The sequence below is a fragment of the Sminthopsis crassicaudata genome, chromosome 2 (assembly GCF_048593235.1).
Source record: "Sminthopsis crassicaudata isolate SCR6 chromosome 2, ASM4859323v1, whole genome shotgun sequence".
In the NCBI taxonomy this organism is placed as follows: Eukaryota; Metazoa; Chordata; class Mammalia; order Dasyuromorphia; family Dasyuridae; genus Sminthopsis; species Sminthopsis crassicaudata.
The window spans coordinates 577,709,741-577,728,268 of record NC_133618.1 but is presented as its reverse complement, the minus strand read 5'-3'; the positions used below and the strand labels follow the sequence as shown (position 1 = coordinate 577,728,268).

Sequence of the window (18,528 nt, the reverse complement as noted above, 5' to 3'; positions counted from 1 at the left end):
ATTCCAAACTATTTTATTTTTGCCCCAAACATTTTATGTATTATTGGAATTTTTCTTTAAATGTTTGGTACAATTCACTTACTCTGGTCCCTTCCTGTTTTTTCTTCCACCTTGTGGGATTTCATTGATGTCTTGTTCAATTTTTTTTCTATAATAATTATTTCCTATTCTGTGAATCTGAACAATTTGTAGTTTGTAAATATGTAGCTATTTCATTTAAAACATATATATAAAACCTACACAAAATTGCTTCTAATAATTGCTTTTATTTCTTCTTTGCGAATTCACCTTTTATTTTTGATACTGGCAATTTGATTTTATTCTTTTAAGTAAATTTGTTTTTAAAATCTGATTTTGTTAGCTCAACAATTTTATTTTCTACTTTCAATTTTGTTAATCTCTCCTTTTTATTATAATTTTTGTTTGAGTTTGTTTGAAAGGAGATTAATTTGGTTTTCTTTTTGTTGTTGCATGCTCAATATACTTATTGAGAAAAGTGTTGTAGAGATATGAAATTTACCTAAGAACTGTTTTGACTGTATTCTACAAATTTTGGCATGGCGTGTTGTCTCCCTTCTATCCCTACCTTTAGTGAAATTACTTTCAATATTCTTTACAATTAAATGATTTGGTTTCACTGGGAAATGAGTGTAAGCTGCAAGCATTTTTTTTTGGTTTTTCTTCCCAGATTATTTTTACCTTCTGAATACAATTCTTCCTTTGCAACAACAACAACAAAATTCGGTTCTGCACATATATATTGTACCTAGGATATACTATAAAATATTTAATATGTATGGGAATGCCTGCCATCTAGGGGAGGGGGTGGAGAGAAGGAGGGGAAAAATTTGGAACAGAAGGGAGTACAAGGGAAAATGTTATAAAAAAATTACCTATGCATATGTACTGTCAAAAAATTATAATTATAAAATTAATTTTTAAAAAATGATTTGGTTTCCTCTTAATTTTTAATTTTTGCTTCAAAGATCCTTTGGGTTCACTAAGCTTTAAAGTAAAGGTAATAATATGATTATATATGTATAACCTATATCTAACTGCTTGCCATCTTGGGGAAGAAACAGGAAAAAACTATTTTGAACTCAAAATCTTGTAAGTGAATGATGAAAACTATCTTTACATTTAATTGGAAAACACAAAAATATTATGTGGGAAGTAAAAAAAAAAAAAAACAGAATTAACTAGAGTTGTTTGTAAAACAAGTTTGAGGTTTATAAAAAGCATCAAATTCACTGTTTTGATTTTCAAAGAACTGACTGCTGTCCTTCCACCCTTCCACCTCCATATGTAACAGGTATAACTCTAATTTCCTAGATGATGAAACAGATCTAAAGTTAAGCGATTTAACCTATTGAGGACCACATCACTATGTTAAAAGAGTATCTAACGCAAGACTCAGACCCTTATTTCAAATCCAAGGCGTTATAAAATATGGACTAGGGAAACAACTCACTGATACTACCCTACTCCTCCTTGGGTAGAAAACTACCCTTAAGTGACTTACTTCCTAGAACATAATCATATCCCAGAAAAGATAATATATTATTCTCAAGCTCTCACAAGGTTCAAAAAAGTTTTAATAACAACCACCCTCCACTTCTCAAACTGTTCTCATTCACCTGTCCATCATTAAAAGCTTATCAATAGTCAAAATGCCTATTCACAGTAATCTTTTCATAAGGAAAGGCAGCAGTAGGAGCAATGGACCCAACAAAGCAGGTAAGCATGAGAGGCCAAGGGGTAAGCCAATGGTATCCCTTAAGCCCCATGAGGAAGGTGCCTAAGAGTCAGAAACATGATCAGGAGTACAGGTAAGGCATGAAGTAACCAGGGTCTTTGGGGACAGAAATACATAGCAACACAATAAAGATTTTTCCTGTTTATTGTTTATTGATCTGCATAGTGATTTAGACCTTCCCCAAATGAGCAGCCCATGCAGTAGGCACCACCCACTTCACAAGGAATGCAAATTTTGTTAAATACTTTTTATAAAAACAAAACTTTTTTTTTTAGAAAAATTCTTTTACTTTTTTTTTAAATTTCACTTATTTTTCCATTTTCTTTATAAAACAGCCATCTCACTAGCAGCTCTTCCCCCCTCATCCAGAAGCAACAGGTGCTCCAGGGGGCGAGGGGGAGGGACTTCTGGAGGGACAGGGGCTGGAGGCCCAGGGTTACCTCCGAAGGTTCTTCTGGGCCTGTTTTAGTAATGTGTCAAAGTCGACTGAATCAAATTTGCTCTTCACGGGGGCAGGGTCAAACTCCTCCCAGTTGGAGTCTACAAATGCAGAGGGAAAAACTGATCCTGGGCAAACTTGAAGAATGACCGACTCCCCCCCATAAGCACCAAGGGATCCATTCACACCACATGCACCCCACGTGTAACTTCCCTCCTCCAAAGGTCGACAGTAAAAAACTCTGGGCCATGGGTAAAAAGATCTGAAATGTATCCCCTGTTTCTTTAACTTCAGTTGTCCTCAAAGAATGAATGGATTAAAGTTTATAAATGCCTCAAATCCTAACAACAACCACCCCGGGTCCCCAGTTTAGGTCACTAGAATACTACTCACCCAAATCTGCATAATTCCTCTTGCAGAATTGCCTTCGGCCCCCAAAGCACAGATCAAAGGGCTGCTCTCCAGCCCTCCGAAGTTTGTGACCACTCTCAATGGCCGCAAATGCTTCTTCAGCATATCGGTAGGTGACAAAGCCGTAATTGTCACTTAAGGAGGAGGAAGAGGGAATAATTATATAAAGAAGATCCTAAGGGTCTGCCTCCCCAGTCTCCATTTCATCACCCCCAAAATCAGAAATAAACTGCTTGCTAATTCATCAAATATTGAGTAGAAAATATAATCCCTACATTGCTCTCAGTTATAATCCTAAAGACAAAGGAACGTTAGAAATGCAACAGCCTCCTATTTTGCATGAAAGGAAATAAAGTGAGGTTTGGATTGTAGCATGGGGAAGGAATATTGCCCTCCTCTTCAGAAGCAAACACTTACCCTTCAAAGCGGAAGTGGATGGTACATTCTTCAATCTCTCCAAAGACTGAGAACCGGTGTTTCAACTCTGACCGAGTCATGCAGCCTGGAATCTTCCCAATGAAGACCACTCTCCTTTCCTCCTGGATTCAGGTAGATGGACACAAGGGAAAGCAAAAAGGTAAGCCAGCACTTCTTTTCCTCCTATACCCTTACATAAAGGATAGCATGCTATTCTTAATTTTAAGTCCAAAATAGATCTTTCTCTCCACACCATTATCCTCAACTCACTATTGCACGTTCCTTCTGAAGAATTTTCTGCCTTTGGTAGTGGTCCTGGGAATCATAGTAGTCGTACCTAAGCAAGAGAGGAATTGCAGGGTAGAATAAGCCAGGGATCTGACCAAGAGGAACCACATTGTTTCTAACTGTTCTTTCTTCACCAGATCCAAGACCTCACCATTCTGGCTTCCCTACTCCAAATACTGACTCCAGGTTATACTCATACCCACCTCCTTCTCCTATTGCTCCTCCTACGAGGGGATGGAGAACGAGACCGGCTCTGAGAACTGGCTGAGGATGAAGAAGAAGAGGATGTAGAAGATGACGAGGAAGATCGCCGCCGAGAGTGTCCCCAGGAATCACAGCTGGACCTAGAAGAGGATCGGGTACTACGGGAACAACGGGACCTGTAGCTGGGAGAATAAGATGGCTTGGAACCTTCAGTTAGCCATTAACTTCTTGCCTGTCCTCAAGACATCCCCAAACCACCATTTTCCAAGATGGATGGGCAAAAAACTAAACATCAGCAACTGGATGTTCTATTCCAGATTCTTGTCTCTATTTTGTCCCAGTCAATCAGTCATTCATAAAGTGCCCATTATACCAGAGAGGAATTGTGCTAGGAGATGTGGATTCAAAGAAAAAAAAATGAAAGCCCCATTTCTCAAGTTTATATTCCATCAAGAGATATACTCTCCTTTTCATTTTGGTTCTGATTTCCAAACCATAAAGTAGGAATGATAATACTTCTAATAAGCTCTTCCCTCAGGGCTGTTTTGAGGGCCAAATGAGAACATATGTTAAAAAGTTTTTGTAAACCCAAAGTTTCTTCTAATACTCAAGATAAATCAAATGCTAACAGAAATTAGACATTTGGAACTTGAAGGCATTTCTACCAGACATCCCCATAGAAAGGGGCATTTTTCATCAGCTTAGTATCCACCATCTAGTGTAAAATTTCTTACTGACTGCCCTTGCAGCTTCTGATATCTATGGTAGATCAGTATCTAACACCCTGCCTAATAAATGTTCTAAGTCCCAGCAGACATTTCCTAAACTTCAACTGGCAGGTCAACCTAACTTCCTCAACCCACCCCTATCAGGCTATGTATGAGCACATTTGACACCTGTATATATGGCCTTCCCTGCTAATGCAGGTCCTCATTTTCAATAATAACCTTCTGGTGGGTATCCTGCCTAAAGTCTCTCTACATCCAAATCCATCTTCCACAAAGCTGCCAAAATAATCTTCCTCAAAAAGCACATCTGACACATATCACTCTGCTCCTCAAAAACTCTAGGATCAAACACGAAATGCTCTATAGCCAAAGCACTTTACAATCTGGACCCTTCCTACCTTTCCAGTCCTCTTACACTTTACTTTCTTCCATGTATTTTATGGATAATACAGTATCACTGTACAGTATCACAAAACAGTATCACTGGAGACTCATTGCTGTTCCTTGCATACAACATTCAGTCTCCAGACTTCCCTCCTAATCACTAATCTTGCCCTCTAACACTTAGAACAAATCCTATCTTCTTCAAGAAAACTTTCCCACTCTTTCCAACCCCTTATGCTATTGCTTTCTTCCCTAACATAATCTCCAATTTACCTTTTGCATACATATAGCTATTTGCATGTTGTTTCCCCAAATTGGAATGTTAGCTCTTTAAGGACAAGGATTGTTTTTAACTTTTCTTTGTATCCCAATCACTTAAATGCTTATTGATTTGACTTGACCAAAAGAGTAATCCCATGACCTAGTGCTCCTCCAGGAAGAAAAGGAACTTGATCAAACTCACCTGCGCCATCTCTTGGGTGGTGGGGAGATGGACCTGGATTTGGACCGGGAATGGGAATGGGAGTGAGACCTGGACCTGGATCTGGAGGAGGATGAAGTCGATGAAGAGGAGGAAGAGGCCTCACTGGCCCCATTAGAACATGAGCGGCTGCTGCGGCCTCGCCAAACACGGCCTGGAGGGCTGGATGAAGCAATGGCCTTCTGATAGCAGTGCACTGGCTGCTTGGCCAAAGCCCCGGGGGGAGTCCTAGTGTCATCATTACGGCCAGGTGAAGCCTCTGGGGACAACAGCACAGAAGGGTGCTGGTCAGGGGTAGCGGCTGGGGCTGGAGGGGTTGCTTCCAATTCTTCACTAGTCCTATGGTCCAGCTGCTGTTTCTGGCACGTGGCTGGGCAAACTGGCAAAGCAGCTGAAGGGCCCAGAGAAAGGATAGGCTTAATGGTAATATCTTGATGTCGTTTGACATTCCAGCGGGATCCCAACTCAGGCCCTGGGGTCACTGTAGGGTTTAGGATGCAATAGTCATGGTCCCCAGAGCCCACATGAACTGGGCTAGGTCCTGGGACCCGCCCTCGGAGCCGAGCTGCAGTTGCACGTTTGGCCTCCATGTTTCCCACAGGCTTCTGCACTCTATCTTGAGGAGGAGAATCAGGAGACCCTGGCTTGGCCAGTAATGAGACTGCAGCCAAAGGTTTCCATAGTTGATGAGGTGGAGTAGCAGGGGGGGTCAGGCCTACAGGAAAGAAAGAAAAATAAAATATAAATGATTCCATTCCCCACACCCAACATGATTACCTAGCATCAAATGCTATAATCCAAAATCTAGGGATTGGATCTTCCCCTCCATCCCATTACTCATACCTGCAACGTTGGCCAGCTCTGGGGCTTGTAACCGGTCAAGAGGTCGCTTTTCCTGGGAGTTGTCAACCCTGCCAGGAAGAGATAAGGACCTAGATAAAACCTCATTTCATCTCTGATCTCCTAGAACTGTCTGTTCTACTACAAATGGATAAGGATGCATTTCCTCTGTCACCAACTCTTTATGGAATAGGTTACTTCTTTTCTGGTACCCTTGTGAAATGAAGGAAGCAGCACCCTTTTCAAATCAATGTTTCAAGGACAAGATAAGTAAATGTCCTTGGGGAAAGATGGAAGAATTGAATGGAGAAAAGAGGGAAGGTCAGCTTTGGGAGGAGGGGCAAAGGGTTTAAAGGACCTTTCTTTCCCCAAGTAATTACCAGGGAAGCTACAAACTAGCCAAGGACTTCAGTCTTGAGGTATCCAAGGAGTTGGAAGAAAAGTTGCCATGGGGATATTTGGGAGGCCAGGTTTTATGTTATCTCATTCTCAGCCAACCCGAAAAAGGAGGTACTCTGTAACTCTAAAAAACAGCAGTTACCTGGGGAGATATGTTCATCCTGACAACCACTGGCAATAAAAAGCTGTGGGGAACCCCCAGTTCATACTAACCCTGAGTTTCCTATAGCTAAGGTATCAGCAGATCCCACCGGAATACACTCCTTTTTGACTGTAAAGAAATCAAACATTTACATTATTATGAACAACACAAACAGGTACTGAAGGTCAGGAATTGCAGATCAGAAAATATTGGAAAGAGATCAGGCTTTCCATCCACACACTCAGTTTATTCCCATACTGCTCTTCTTTACTCTGTATCCGTATCTGGAATGCTACATCTTAGGGGCAGGTATTGGATCTCCTCCAGGACACAGCCAAGTAAAGGGCCAAAAAATATTACTGAATATTGGCTGAAATGAAGTTACCCTTAGCAGGATGTACTGTTGTGAAATAACGACTTTGGACAATCATTCTGGAAAACAATTTACAATTATGCTAGGAAAGTGAATGAAATGACTGTACTCTTTGACCAGCAGTGTAAATGTTTGACAACTAAATCTCAAAAAATAACTACACATTTTAAATTTTATCTGAATGAAGTTTCTTTCTATTACTTTCTTAAGTTCTAACTTAAGCAATAAAAAAATTAAATCAAGTGTTGAATTTAGGGTTTTGCCAGTTTCCAAAGTATAAGTGCTTACACTAAAAATGTAAAGCATCCTGTTTATTTCCTTGGATTTCTTTCCTTTTCTTTCCTTTTTCATCCTTTTTACTATTTGATCTGATTTTTTTTTCTTTACATAGCTTAACAAATATGGAAATATATTTAAAATAATTACATGTTTAACCTATATCGGATTATTGTCTTGGGAAGTGAGAGAAGAGGGAGAAAAGTACACAAGGTTTTACAAAGGTGAATGTTAAAAATAATCTTTGCATGTATTTCAATGAGGTGGTCAGTTAGACTGGCTCTATTCTCTATATAATTTTTTACATATATATAAAATATATATTCTTTATATAATAAAATCCAGAAATACTATGGCTAAACATATACCCCAAAGAGATAAAGAAAAAAAAAAAAAAAACAATGGTTCTGTATGCACCAAAATGTTTATAGCATGTGTAATACACAAAAATTGGAAACAAAGTAGACACTGAGAATGATTAGAGAATGGCTAAATAGTGATGGGTGAACACAAATAATTGCATAACTAATGATACAGAGAAGCAAAAGAAGGTTAGAATAGATGAAAAACAAAATAAGAACCAGGAAAAAAGTTATTTATCATACATAACTAAAGATGTAAGAATGCATTTCATTTAAAGAAGTTGGAGGGGCAGCTGAAGAGGGCACCAGCACTGGAGTCAGGAAGATCCAAGTTCAATTTTGACCACAAACACTTAATAGTGCTAACCCTGCTTGCTTCCCCACTCAAAAAATGAGACTGAAGACCATGAATGAAGATTATGGTATATTATCTTGATATTCCATAATGTGTTGCATAGATTTGAAACTTTTTCCTCTTTATTTTTTAATCTTTCTTCATGAGGGGAGAGATACAGTGGGAAATAAAAATGATATAAAAACAAAATCTTTTTTTTTTTCTTTAAAGAAATAAAAGTGATCAGAAAGATCACAATGACCAAGTTTGCCCCTGAAGAGAGGAAAAATGCACCTGGCCCTTCATTTTTGTAAACATAAGGAATATGGCATAAGTGCACTGGATATAAATTCAGACTAGGATGAAATGGTCTCTTTTGCTCAACTTTTCCATCTACCCCCTTACCCCTCCTTTCTGATTGTTAGAAGAATTTCTCTGGGTAGGGAAAGTTGAGAGCCCCATAAATGAAAATGAAAAGTCATCTAAGAACAAAAAAAGCAATACACATTTTAAAGAAATTAATAACGTAAAGGATTAAGTATTTAAAGAAATTAAAAATATGAATGTAGTAAGTAGACAAGCCAAAAAATTTGCCCAACTCTACTACCCACCCTCCCCAAAAAGGAAATTGTTCACCTTCCGACTTCTCAAATTGCTCCAGAAGACTAGATAGATCAGATGCTTCAATTCCTATAGCAAGAAAGGGAAGAAAGAACATGTATAGTTCTGGAAAAGAGACAAATGTACTACCTCATCCAAGAGGCCCTAACCACTTCTCTCTTGGAATGCCCTACCAAAAACATGAGAAATCCAGAATGAAAGTATAACTAGCTCAATCTCCCTTAAAGCAGAGCAGCAATAGTAGTAGTCCTCCCCCAACCAAAAATCAGGCAGATGTGTACCTGTCCCCTGGGCACTCACCAATCTCGCTGATAAAAGCTTGTACCACATCCTCAGAACCCTGGGTATGTGCAGAAGGCAGGAAGTTGAGTCTCCGAAGTCGGGATGGATGGACATTAGGCATCTTGACCACTTGACACTGCTTTGGCATAGACCCAGTGGTAGCTGCAGAGACTAACGGTGACTCACTATGCTCACTCTCCTTGGTTTCAGGCTGGGCCTTCTGGGGGGTAGAACCCTCTGACTTGAGTTGGCCCTTTTGAACCATGGGCTCCTCAACAAGAACCTCATTCTTTCTGGTATCTGGGCTCTTTGGAGTGGCCAGCCTGGTTTTGGATGTAGGGGACAAGGGTCTCAAGGGTTGCTGAAAAGCTGGCCCTTGCTTGGCCTCTGCTTTTGAGGGTGTAGACTGAGAGGCCTCCTGAGAAGTTGGTACAAGGTTAGGTAGCGGAACCATAGATACTGCACTGGAGTCAGGTATGCTATCATGAGCCACAGTAGGGAAACTGTCAGTAACATGGGTGGGTGGTGGGATGTTCTTAGCTAGGGGAGGTGGTGGTGGTGGTGGTGGTGGTGGTAGTGGTGGTAATGGGGTTGGGCGTACAGCTGGCCAATAAGGAGGCTGTGCGCCTGGACCCCAACCCATAGGCCCATAAGAATGATCAGAACCATAAGCTGTCGCTGTCGCAGGAGGTAGGGCCCAAGGCACAGCAGGGGGAGTAGGTACTGGATAGGCATTGGATGTGCCTGGCACTGGGGGTGGCAAGCAAGGATAGTTAACAGATGGTGGCACAGAGGGGTAACAGGGCCAGGAAGGCACTGGGGCAAATTGGGTATAAGAATCAGGAGGCCTTGGGAGACAGGGTGGGGGGAGCGGTGGCAGCCGCAAATCAGGCATTGTCTGCCCACTGGAGGAAAGCTGCACCATGGATGGCATTCCTGGCCCACCCGGAAGGGGTGGCATTGTGGGTGGCAGAGCTGGAGGCCTGGGAATTGTCAGTGGAACAGTCATTGTAGGAGGCACAGCTTGGGGCATGGGTCCTGCAGGAGGCACAGCTGGGGGCATGGGCATTGTAGGGGGCACAGATTGCCTTGCTAGAGATGTATGTCTGGCTGGCAACGGGAGGTCAGCCTCAGGGGAAGACAAGCTGGCGGAGGGCATGGGACTGGCAGGCAGCTTGGGGCCTGGCTGCTGAGCTGTCCTCTGCTTGACTATGCCAGGGGCAATGGGCTTTGAAGGTACCTCAAGGCCCTGCTGCTCAGCTGTCTTAGAAGGGACAATGAGGCATGGGATCTCTGCTAGCTCCGTAGGAGTCTCCGGAATGCTTGGCCATTTTCCAGCAGGGGTTTGGGGTTCTGGCACGTGCTCATCTGCTTGGCGCTGCTGCCTTCTCTGCCAATACTCTGAGAGGCTCAAAGGTCGGGGTTTGGCTTCCTGGGGCCCAGCGCTGGCACTGACTTCTGCCTTTGAAGGGCTTGAGACCCCCTCACTTTGAGGCCTGTTAATCTCAAAACTTGGCTCTGGGGCCTGTGACTGGTCACAAGTCCCCGAGGCCAAGGACATCTCAACACTGCCGGAGCACAGAGTCGGCGGCTCCTCTCTGGCCAGGCCAGACTGTCCAAGGGGACTTGGTGGGACAGAGCTGGGCTCTGCTGGGCCTGGTTTTTCTAGACTTGATATCACTCTAGGTTCCGCCAGCTTGGCCCGGGGCTTTCTGCGACTGCAGGATGCCTGGGCCACTCTGGAGACCCCCTCTAGGGGCTGTTCTGAGGACTGGCTCTCAGCTGTCAGGTGGCTCCGAGAAGAGGACCTGAGCTTGCGAACATAGGTCCTTTCTCCCTCCCTGTCCGGCAATAACATAGCTTCAGTCTTCTTTTTCCGACTCCGATGGCCCCTTTGGCCTTTCGGTACATCTAAAGACCCATCATTAGAGGATCCTTTGGGGTTATCAACAGATGCTGGCATCAATTCATCACAAGGCAGGGCTGGGCTTGCGGGCTCCTCTTTCTCCACTTCAGGACTGCCTGGAATCGCGGGCTCTTTCTGAAAGCACGGCTCCCCACACATAGGGACATCAGCTCCCAGGTCAGACTCAAGTAGCTGCTGAGAAAGGTCAGGCTCTTCCATAGGCTGGTCTGAAGGAGGGAGATGGCGCAAGACCACTGGAATCTCCAGAGCCTCCCCAGTCACAGACCCTTGGCCTAGGATCTCCAGAACCATGCCCCCTTCAGCCAGCATCAACTCTTCAGGCTGCTCCTCCTGCTTGTCTCCAGGAGAGTCCAAACAAACCGTGAAGCTGGGCAGACAGTAGGGATGCATGGCCCTCACTAGCTCACTTAGAGAAGAGATGCTCTCATCTCCAACTGGGACAGCTTCCTCCTCCTCCTCTTCTTCCTCCTCCGGGCAGGCCAGGTGCATAGGGAAGTCTTCAGTGTTGTCGGCAGAGAAGCCCACTGTTGCGACTCTATCACTGCTGAGTCTGGCATCTTCTTCCTCCTCTCCATCACTGCGCTGCAGGGGAGAAAGCTGACCCCATCGGGGCCGGGATCTTGGTGTCTTCCATCCTGGGATCTTTGGGGAAGAGGTATCCAAAAAGGGAGGTGGGGGAAGATCCCAGGAAGAATCAGAGAGACACATCTCAACCTACATGGAGAGGGGAAAAGCGAACAGTCAGGTGAAGGGGGAAATAGGAGGTCACTGGAATTGAGGTGCAATCTCCCAGATCTGGGGGGAAGGATCACTTATCCTTAGATACCTTTAGTTATAAGGATAGTACTTGGCATCCACAAGACTTGGGCACCTATTCCAAGTTCTGTTAATTATCTGGATTGTGATGGTGGACAAATTTTCTTTGAAAAATAAGGGTATTGGCTAGCCTTCAAGGACCCTTCTCTATCTCTGGTTCTAAGCCAGATCTTGGCCTTTCCATATATGACCTAGTGACTCCCCACTGGGTCACAGGTACTCTTCCAACTCAGTTTACTCACCCTGCCAATAGTAGGGGCCATACTGTGTGTCTTGGGTCCCCACTGGTCTTCCACATTGTTTTCTGGGGATGAGCGAGAAAAACCCAGCAGTTTGTGCAACTAAAAGAATACAAAGAAAGCCAGTCAGTCCCTAGATAAGTGGACGGAGGGGTGATTAAGGGTAGTGGTCACCAGGGAACCATCCTCCCTAGACCTGTTTCTTCTACCACAAAAGCTACCCCCATCCCCAATTCTGTGATCCATCCTTGCCAAGGACAGATAATGAAATGAACAACTGACATTACTTAGCTCACATGCAGAAACTAGTTAGTACCCATTGGGAACACAGGTTTAAATCTGTGATGAAATAACCCACAATGAGATTAGACACATAATCCCAACCATTAGCATTTGTCCTAACCATGAAGTAAAAAACTCAATACCCCAATAGCCTAACACTAACCGAGGTGTTCTCCCGAGGAGATGCAAGCAGCTCCGAATCTGGAATGGTATCAAAGGGTGATGGATTCTCAGAGTCGGCATTGTCAAGTATTTCAGTGAGGGCTGTGAGCAGAGACACTTCATTCTGGTCCTCTGAGGTCACCCTGCTCTGCTTCCAAGGAAGAAAAGGACATCTAATCACTGAAAAGGTACACAGACTGAATGCTCATATGTTACATATTCCCCAAGTCAGAAACTCACAGAATCCAAATAATTCACTTCTCCTCCTTCCCATGTCAACCCACTAATGAATTAATAAATGAATGTTACAGGAACAGTTTCAAATAGGCCTAGAAAAAGACTGTTGGGCTTTATTCTTGCCATTTCTCCTTTGTAGCCACACATTTATGCCTCTATCACTAAAAAATTCTAGACCTGTGACTCTCAACCTTTGTAGCATCACTGCCTATTTGGCAAATTGATGAAGCGTAGAGACACTACTCATGTTTTTAAATTAATAAACATACAAGATTACAAAGAAAATCAATTATATGAAGATTGTTGTCAAAATATTTTTAAGAGCATATTCATGGACTCCAGAAATGAAGAATCTTGGCTCTACATCTTTTCCTGCCTTATCCTACAAAATAGGCCACTCTCCTAAGCCCTGGACAAATGTGAAAAAACTAAGCGTAAGTTGCTTGATTGATTTTCATGGTATATCAAATCAAAATACACTTTGTTCCAGCCTTATACCTCTATACTCCTTAGACCCAGGTGGCCAGGAGAGGAGTGCAGTAAATTTCAGTCCAGAGTCAAGGAACCTCAGAAACTTAGCAAGCTTCTTCTTAGAGGTCCCTCTTCTATTGTAGGTCAATTCCCTCCACTCTCTGGCCTTCTGGGTACCTAGAGTTCTTTTGCTCCATTGAAGCCACCCCTTAGTGCCCACCTCTCCAGATCCACTTAAGTCTTCAATGATGGAGATGATAGAGGCATCCATATAGCTTTGCATGGTCTCCAACAGGACTTCGCTCTGAAGGAACATCTCTTCATCTACTACTTCATCATCTCCCTCCAGGTCAAATAGATCTTGCTGGGACAAGCTGAAGAAGCCAGCCTCCTCTTCCTCCTCCTCTTCCAGCAGAACCTGGAAAACAAGAAAAATAGCCATAATCCACCTATCCTTTCCACTAAACATTGTGTTTTTCTTCTCCTAGGCATGAAAAGAAGGGAATGGAGCAATGTAGGCAAAAGAGGAGGTAGAAGAAATTCACCAAGATCACTGGATCAATAACTGGGACCATTAAAAGCACAAAATAGCAAGTTACCAGGGCAGCCAGGTGGAAGCAGTGGATAGAGTACCAGCCCTGAAGTCAGGAAGACCTGAGTTCAAATATGGCCTCAGACACTTAACACTTCCTAGCTGTGTGACCCTGGGCAAGTCACTTAACCCCAAATGCAATAGCAAAAAAAAAAAAAAAGGTCACCATTAGAGGATAGAGGCAAGATGGCCCCAGATTATAGTCTCAGATGTTAGGACTTCATTCTGTAGATAATGCAAGATCAAAGAAATTTTTTGGATAGATCATAACATAATCAGAGTGGTATTTAAATTACTCTGATGGTCTTTGGAAGAAGACTGAAAACAGAGGGACTAGAAATTGCATTATTTTATAATCTAGCATCTCCTTTTCCTATCAACTAAATCAAAACCTAACATTCCCTTAAAACCACCTTTCTGAGAAACTTTAAAAGGACTCCATTTCACCTGTATGTGCAAAAATATTTGTGGCAGCCCTCTTTGTAGTGGCCAGAAACTGGAAACTGAGTTGATGCCCATCAGTTGGAGAATGGCTGAATAAATTGTGTTATATGAAGGTTATGGAATATTATTGTTCTGTAAGAAACGACCAGCAGGATGATTTCAGAAAGGCCTGGAGAGACTTACATGAACTGATGCTGAGTGAAATGAGTAGGACCAAGAGATCATTATACATGGCAACAACAATACTATATGAAGATCAATTCTGATGGACGTGGCCATCTTCAATGATGAGATGAACCAAATCAATTCCAACAGAGCAGTAATGAACTGAACCAGCTGCACCAAGTGAAAGAATTCTGGGAGATGACTATGAACCACTACAGAATTCCCAATCCCTCTATGTTTGTCCATCTGCATTTTGGATTTCCTTCACAGGCTAATTATACTCTATTTCAATGTCCGATTCTTTTTGTAAGCAAAATAACTGTATCGACATGTATACATATATTGTATTTAACTTATTTAACATGTATTGGTTAACCTGTCATCTGGGGGAGGGGGTGGGGGGAAGGAAGGGAAAAATTGGAACAAAAGGTTTTGAATTGTCAATGCTGGAAAATTACCCATGCATATAACTTGTAAAGGACTCCCTTTCTCCAAACACCTCCAGCACTTATCGATATGTTCACTATGAATGACCAAAACCAGAAGATCACTGTACACTTCAACAACAATACTGTATGAGGACTGTATTCTGATGGAAGTGGAAATCTTCAACATAAAGAAGATCCAACTCACTTCCAGCTGATCAATGATGGACAGAAACAACTACACTCAGAGAAGGAACACTGGGAAGTGAATGTAAATTGTTAGCACTACTGTCTATCTACCCAGGTTACTTATACCTTCGGAATCTAATACTTAATGTGCAACAAGAAAGTGGTATTTACACACATATATTATATCTAGGCTATACTGTAACACATGTAAAATGTATGGGATTGCCTGTCATCAAGGGGAGGGAGGGGAAAATCTGGAAAAATGAATACAAGGGATAATATTATTTTAAAAATATTACTGTCATATATACTGTCATAAAAAATTTTATAATTATAAAATTTAAAAAAATTTTAATTAAAAAAAAATATATGTGTTTACTATGCATTTTAAAATAACTGTTAACTTTTCATTGGTTTCTAATGGAATTCCTTTGTTACTGCTCTCACCATCACCACCCTTTCACTCCTAGCACAGGGCTGAACACAAATCAGGCATCAAGAAAGAGGGACAGGGTGGTGTAAATGGGGAAAACACTGAACCTGAGATGGAGAAGAAAAGGTTTCTCGTGTAACTACACTGTCCTAGGTAAGCTACAACATCCTCACAAACTTCAATTTCTTCATCGGTAATGGAGATAATACTTAGACTGTCAACTAAGACGATGTTTCTAAAATGTTATTAGCTTGTGTGATATGACACTGAAGAAATAGACATATGAAATGACCCCTCAATTCCAAAGAGCCTTAGAAAGGCAGGAAGATCAGTATGTAGTAGGAGGCTTTGGCCTTGACACACCCCAAACTTCTCTGGGAAGGAGCAGACACAGTCCCTGTCAGCCTCATTAGGTAGGAGTCACCAGTCTGGGCCTGCTGTGGGTGTGGGTGAGGAGGACCACTCCTAAGGGAGCCTGTCCCAGGCCAAATGGATGGGCATCTTCTGCTGCTCCCTGGAGGAGCACTGAGCAGATTCTCCCTCCTGGAGCATTTCAAGCCTTCTCGTGAGCTCTGTCCCCTACCACACACAAGTTGGGTTTCCCCCTCTCTAACTGGGGAGCACTAATCAGTCCTAGAATGAGATGGGATGGAAAAAGAAATGAGTAAGAGGAATGGGGACTTAAGGGAAAGTAACAAAGATAGTGTTAGGATTATCAGGCACTGAACTCCTCCCATCCATGCTCCAAGAACCTGTAATTAGGGATACCTGCAGAATCTAAGGTCGGATCTCAGCTGGCTCAGCAAACACTCCCAGGGTGTATTACCCCGGCACTCACCACCAGGCAGAGGCTTCTGCCACAGCCCCTGGGCCAGCAGACCTCATTCCCAGCACACATACTCACTTGCCCTCGGGTCCTCCTAGGTACCTGTGGGACACAGCCTATCCCAACCCAGTTTAACTACTTTTGGGGCTGATTTCCCTCAATGCCAATAATGGGTCACCTTCATGGAGTGCTTTAAAGTACACAAAGTGGCTTTCTCAAACAACCCTGAGAGGTAAACCACGCAAGTATTCTATCCAAAAGGAAACTGAGGCACAGAAATTCACTGCCCGTTGTGATAATACGGAGGCTCAAACACTTTCCATGACCACAGTGGTGCCTCCAAACCAAAGCGAGTTGGTCAGCTTGTGAAGCCTCTCAACTTCAGAACTGGTTAAGCACATAATACCTTCAGAACACAGTTCTAAGTACTGGGGGGAGGGGAGACTAAAAAGAGCTGGCCCTCTTTAAACCAATAGTTTAGTGAAGGGCTCTTTATCTGACCACCACCCCCATGCCCATCTTTCTTCCCTCTCCCTTTTATTCTCATTAGAACAGGGAGGGACCTATCCTCAAGATGGGCTCATACAGAACCAGCTGTCCCAGGAAACTGCTAAAAGAGGAAGGTTAGTATCGACTCTGTGGGGCCTGAGTTCAAGTTAGACATTTACCTCCAACCTGCAGGTCTGGGTTACAACAGCACCAAATTAAAGGGCCCCCCTTGGACCCACCTCAGGAATTCTAAACTACAACCCACCCCGGGAAGAAAGCACCCTTGCTGATGGATTTCAAAGACCAGAAGAGAAAGCAGAAAACTCCTGACTTAGGAGAACCCCCACGTCGCGTGGAGCCCGTCAGGGCAGCTAAAGGCTAGGGGAGAGGGAGACTCCAAGTGCAAGGTGAGGCCCGCCCCTCAGAAGAGCGGGACCTCTCTGCCCTCAAGGCCGCTCAGGCCTGGAAGAAAGGGGGCGGCGGCTCTCCCTGCGGACCCCCGGATGGACGCCCACTCGGGGGAGGGCCCTTCAGGGAGAATCCTGCCTGTCCCACAGCGGGCGCCGCAGGTGCCGATGACTCACCCCTGCACCACCCCCAACCGGAGAGGAGCCTGCTCCTTCCCCAAGCCAAGGGCAGCGGGCTCCCCCGCTCCCACAGCGTAGAACGCTCAAGCACATCTGGAAAAACCCTTTCCCCGGCAGCTGGCTAGAGGAATGCGGCGGGACACATTTTCGGGGGAGGGGGAGAGGCCTCCCGAGCCCCACAAGCCGGCCCCCTCCCAGCTCCGGCCCCAGCCTCGGCTCCCAATTCCGGGGAGGGGGTGAGGACCGCACTAGGCCGGCGTCTAGGGGAGGGACCTGCGGATCAGACACACCCAGTTCCAAGCAGCATGGCCTCCACGCCGGCCCCCGCAGCCGATAAGCCGCCAGGCTGCCCAGGGGAAGTGGGGGGGGGGTGGCGGTGGGAGCAGACAGGGGGCCACGTGGACAACCCCCATCCCCCGCCCCACGTGGACTGCGGCCACCTCGGAGGTGTCCCCGCGCCGGGCCCAATCCACGTGGATGCAGGGACTGCAGTAAGGACGAGGAGGGGGAGGGCTGGGCGGGGATCAAGTTCTCCCGGGAAAATTGTTCACCCCTCCCTCCACACGCAGACCCCCACGTGGCCAAGAAAAAATCGAGTCTGGTCGTAAAGGGGGTCTCACTTCAACAGGTCTCAGCCTCCCAGGACGCGGGGACCCCAAAGCTGAGGGGAGGGAGAGCTGTAAGGGGAGGGAGCGCTGCAGGGGATGGAACGAGGAAGGGAGCGGTGGGGCCAAAGCTAGCGTCCCCAGGTCCCAGCCCCCCATCCTTCCCTTTCCCGGGTCCAATCTCAACGACTCGGCTCCGGCCCTGGCTAAGCGGCGTCCGCAGCTCTTCCAACCTCCCTTCCCCCTCTCACTCTTTTGAGACAGTAGCTTTTTCAGGCTTAAGGAAGCAGCCCCAAACACTGAGGACCAGGTCTCCCCTTCCTCCCGAACGCTGTTCCCCGGGTGTCCCCGCCGTCCCTCCTTCCCCACGCCAGCTCTGGGAGCTTCCACGTGTCACCGCCCGGCATGTGCCGATCTGCCTCCTCCCGGCCGCCCGCCCGGCTCTCACCTGCTGCCGGCCCCTAAAGCTCCCCGCGGCTCCCGGGGGCTCGGGGCTCCGGTTGCAGGACCCACGCTTGCCGCCGTGCATCCCGCCGCCGGGGCCTGGTCCGGGGCCCCCTCCGGGGGGCGGCGCGGCACCGTCTTCCCGTCCCCGGCGCGCCGCCATCTTGGCCCCAGAGCGCGGCTCGGGAGCACCAGCGCCGCCTCGCCCTACCGGCTGTAGAGGCGAAGAACTACAGTGTCCAGAAAGCTCAGCGATACTACAACTCCCAATGGACCTAGCGGAGAGCCTGCCTCCTCCTCGGAGCTGACGCGCGCAGTCACTTCTGGGATTTGTAGTTGTTTCTGAGCCCAAGCCGAGCAACGTGTTTGGGACTGGGGTAAGAGAAGTACGGGGTGTTGAGGTCCCTTTGTTTTCAATAAAACAATCTACGAATCTTGACATCCCTTTAGTTTCAGAT

At 45.2% G+C, this 18,528-nt stretch overlaps 1 protein-coding gene across 2 annotated transcripts; it reads right to left on the bottom strand.

The window, feature by feature from the left end:
* Positions 1–1,882: 1,882 nt before the first annotated feature.
* Positions 1,883–18,265, bottom strand: PPRC1 (PPARG related coactivator 1). 2 transcript variants are annotated; one of them, XM_074295417.1, is made up of 14 exons: positions 18,075–18,265; positions 13,092–13,289; positions 12,165–12,311; positions 11,723–11,821; positions 8,756–11,378; positions 8,471–8,524; positions 6,561–6,618; positions 5,952–6,019; positions 5,091–5,823; positions 3,515–3,691; positions 3,294–3,360; positions 3,024–3,145; positions 2,589–2,740; positions 1,883–2,296 (listed from the first exon to the last, which is right to left on the bottom strand). In XM_074295417.1, exons 1-14 carry the CDS (start codon positions 18,231–18,233, stop codon positions 2,193–2,195), a joined length of 4,761 nt encoding a protein of 1,586 aa, XP_074151518.1. In that variant the 5' UTR covers positions 18,234–18,265; the 3' UTR covers positions 1,883–2,192. The 2 variants fall into 2 exon arrangements, with proteins under 2 accessions (XP_074151518.1, XP_074151517.1); XM_074295416.1 differs by having other exon boundaries at positions 3,515–3,697; positions 18,075–18,264.
* Positions 18,266–18,528: the final 263 nt, after the last annotated feature.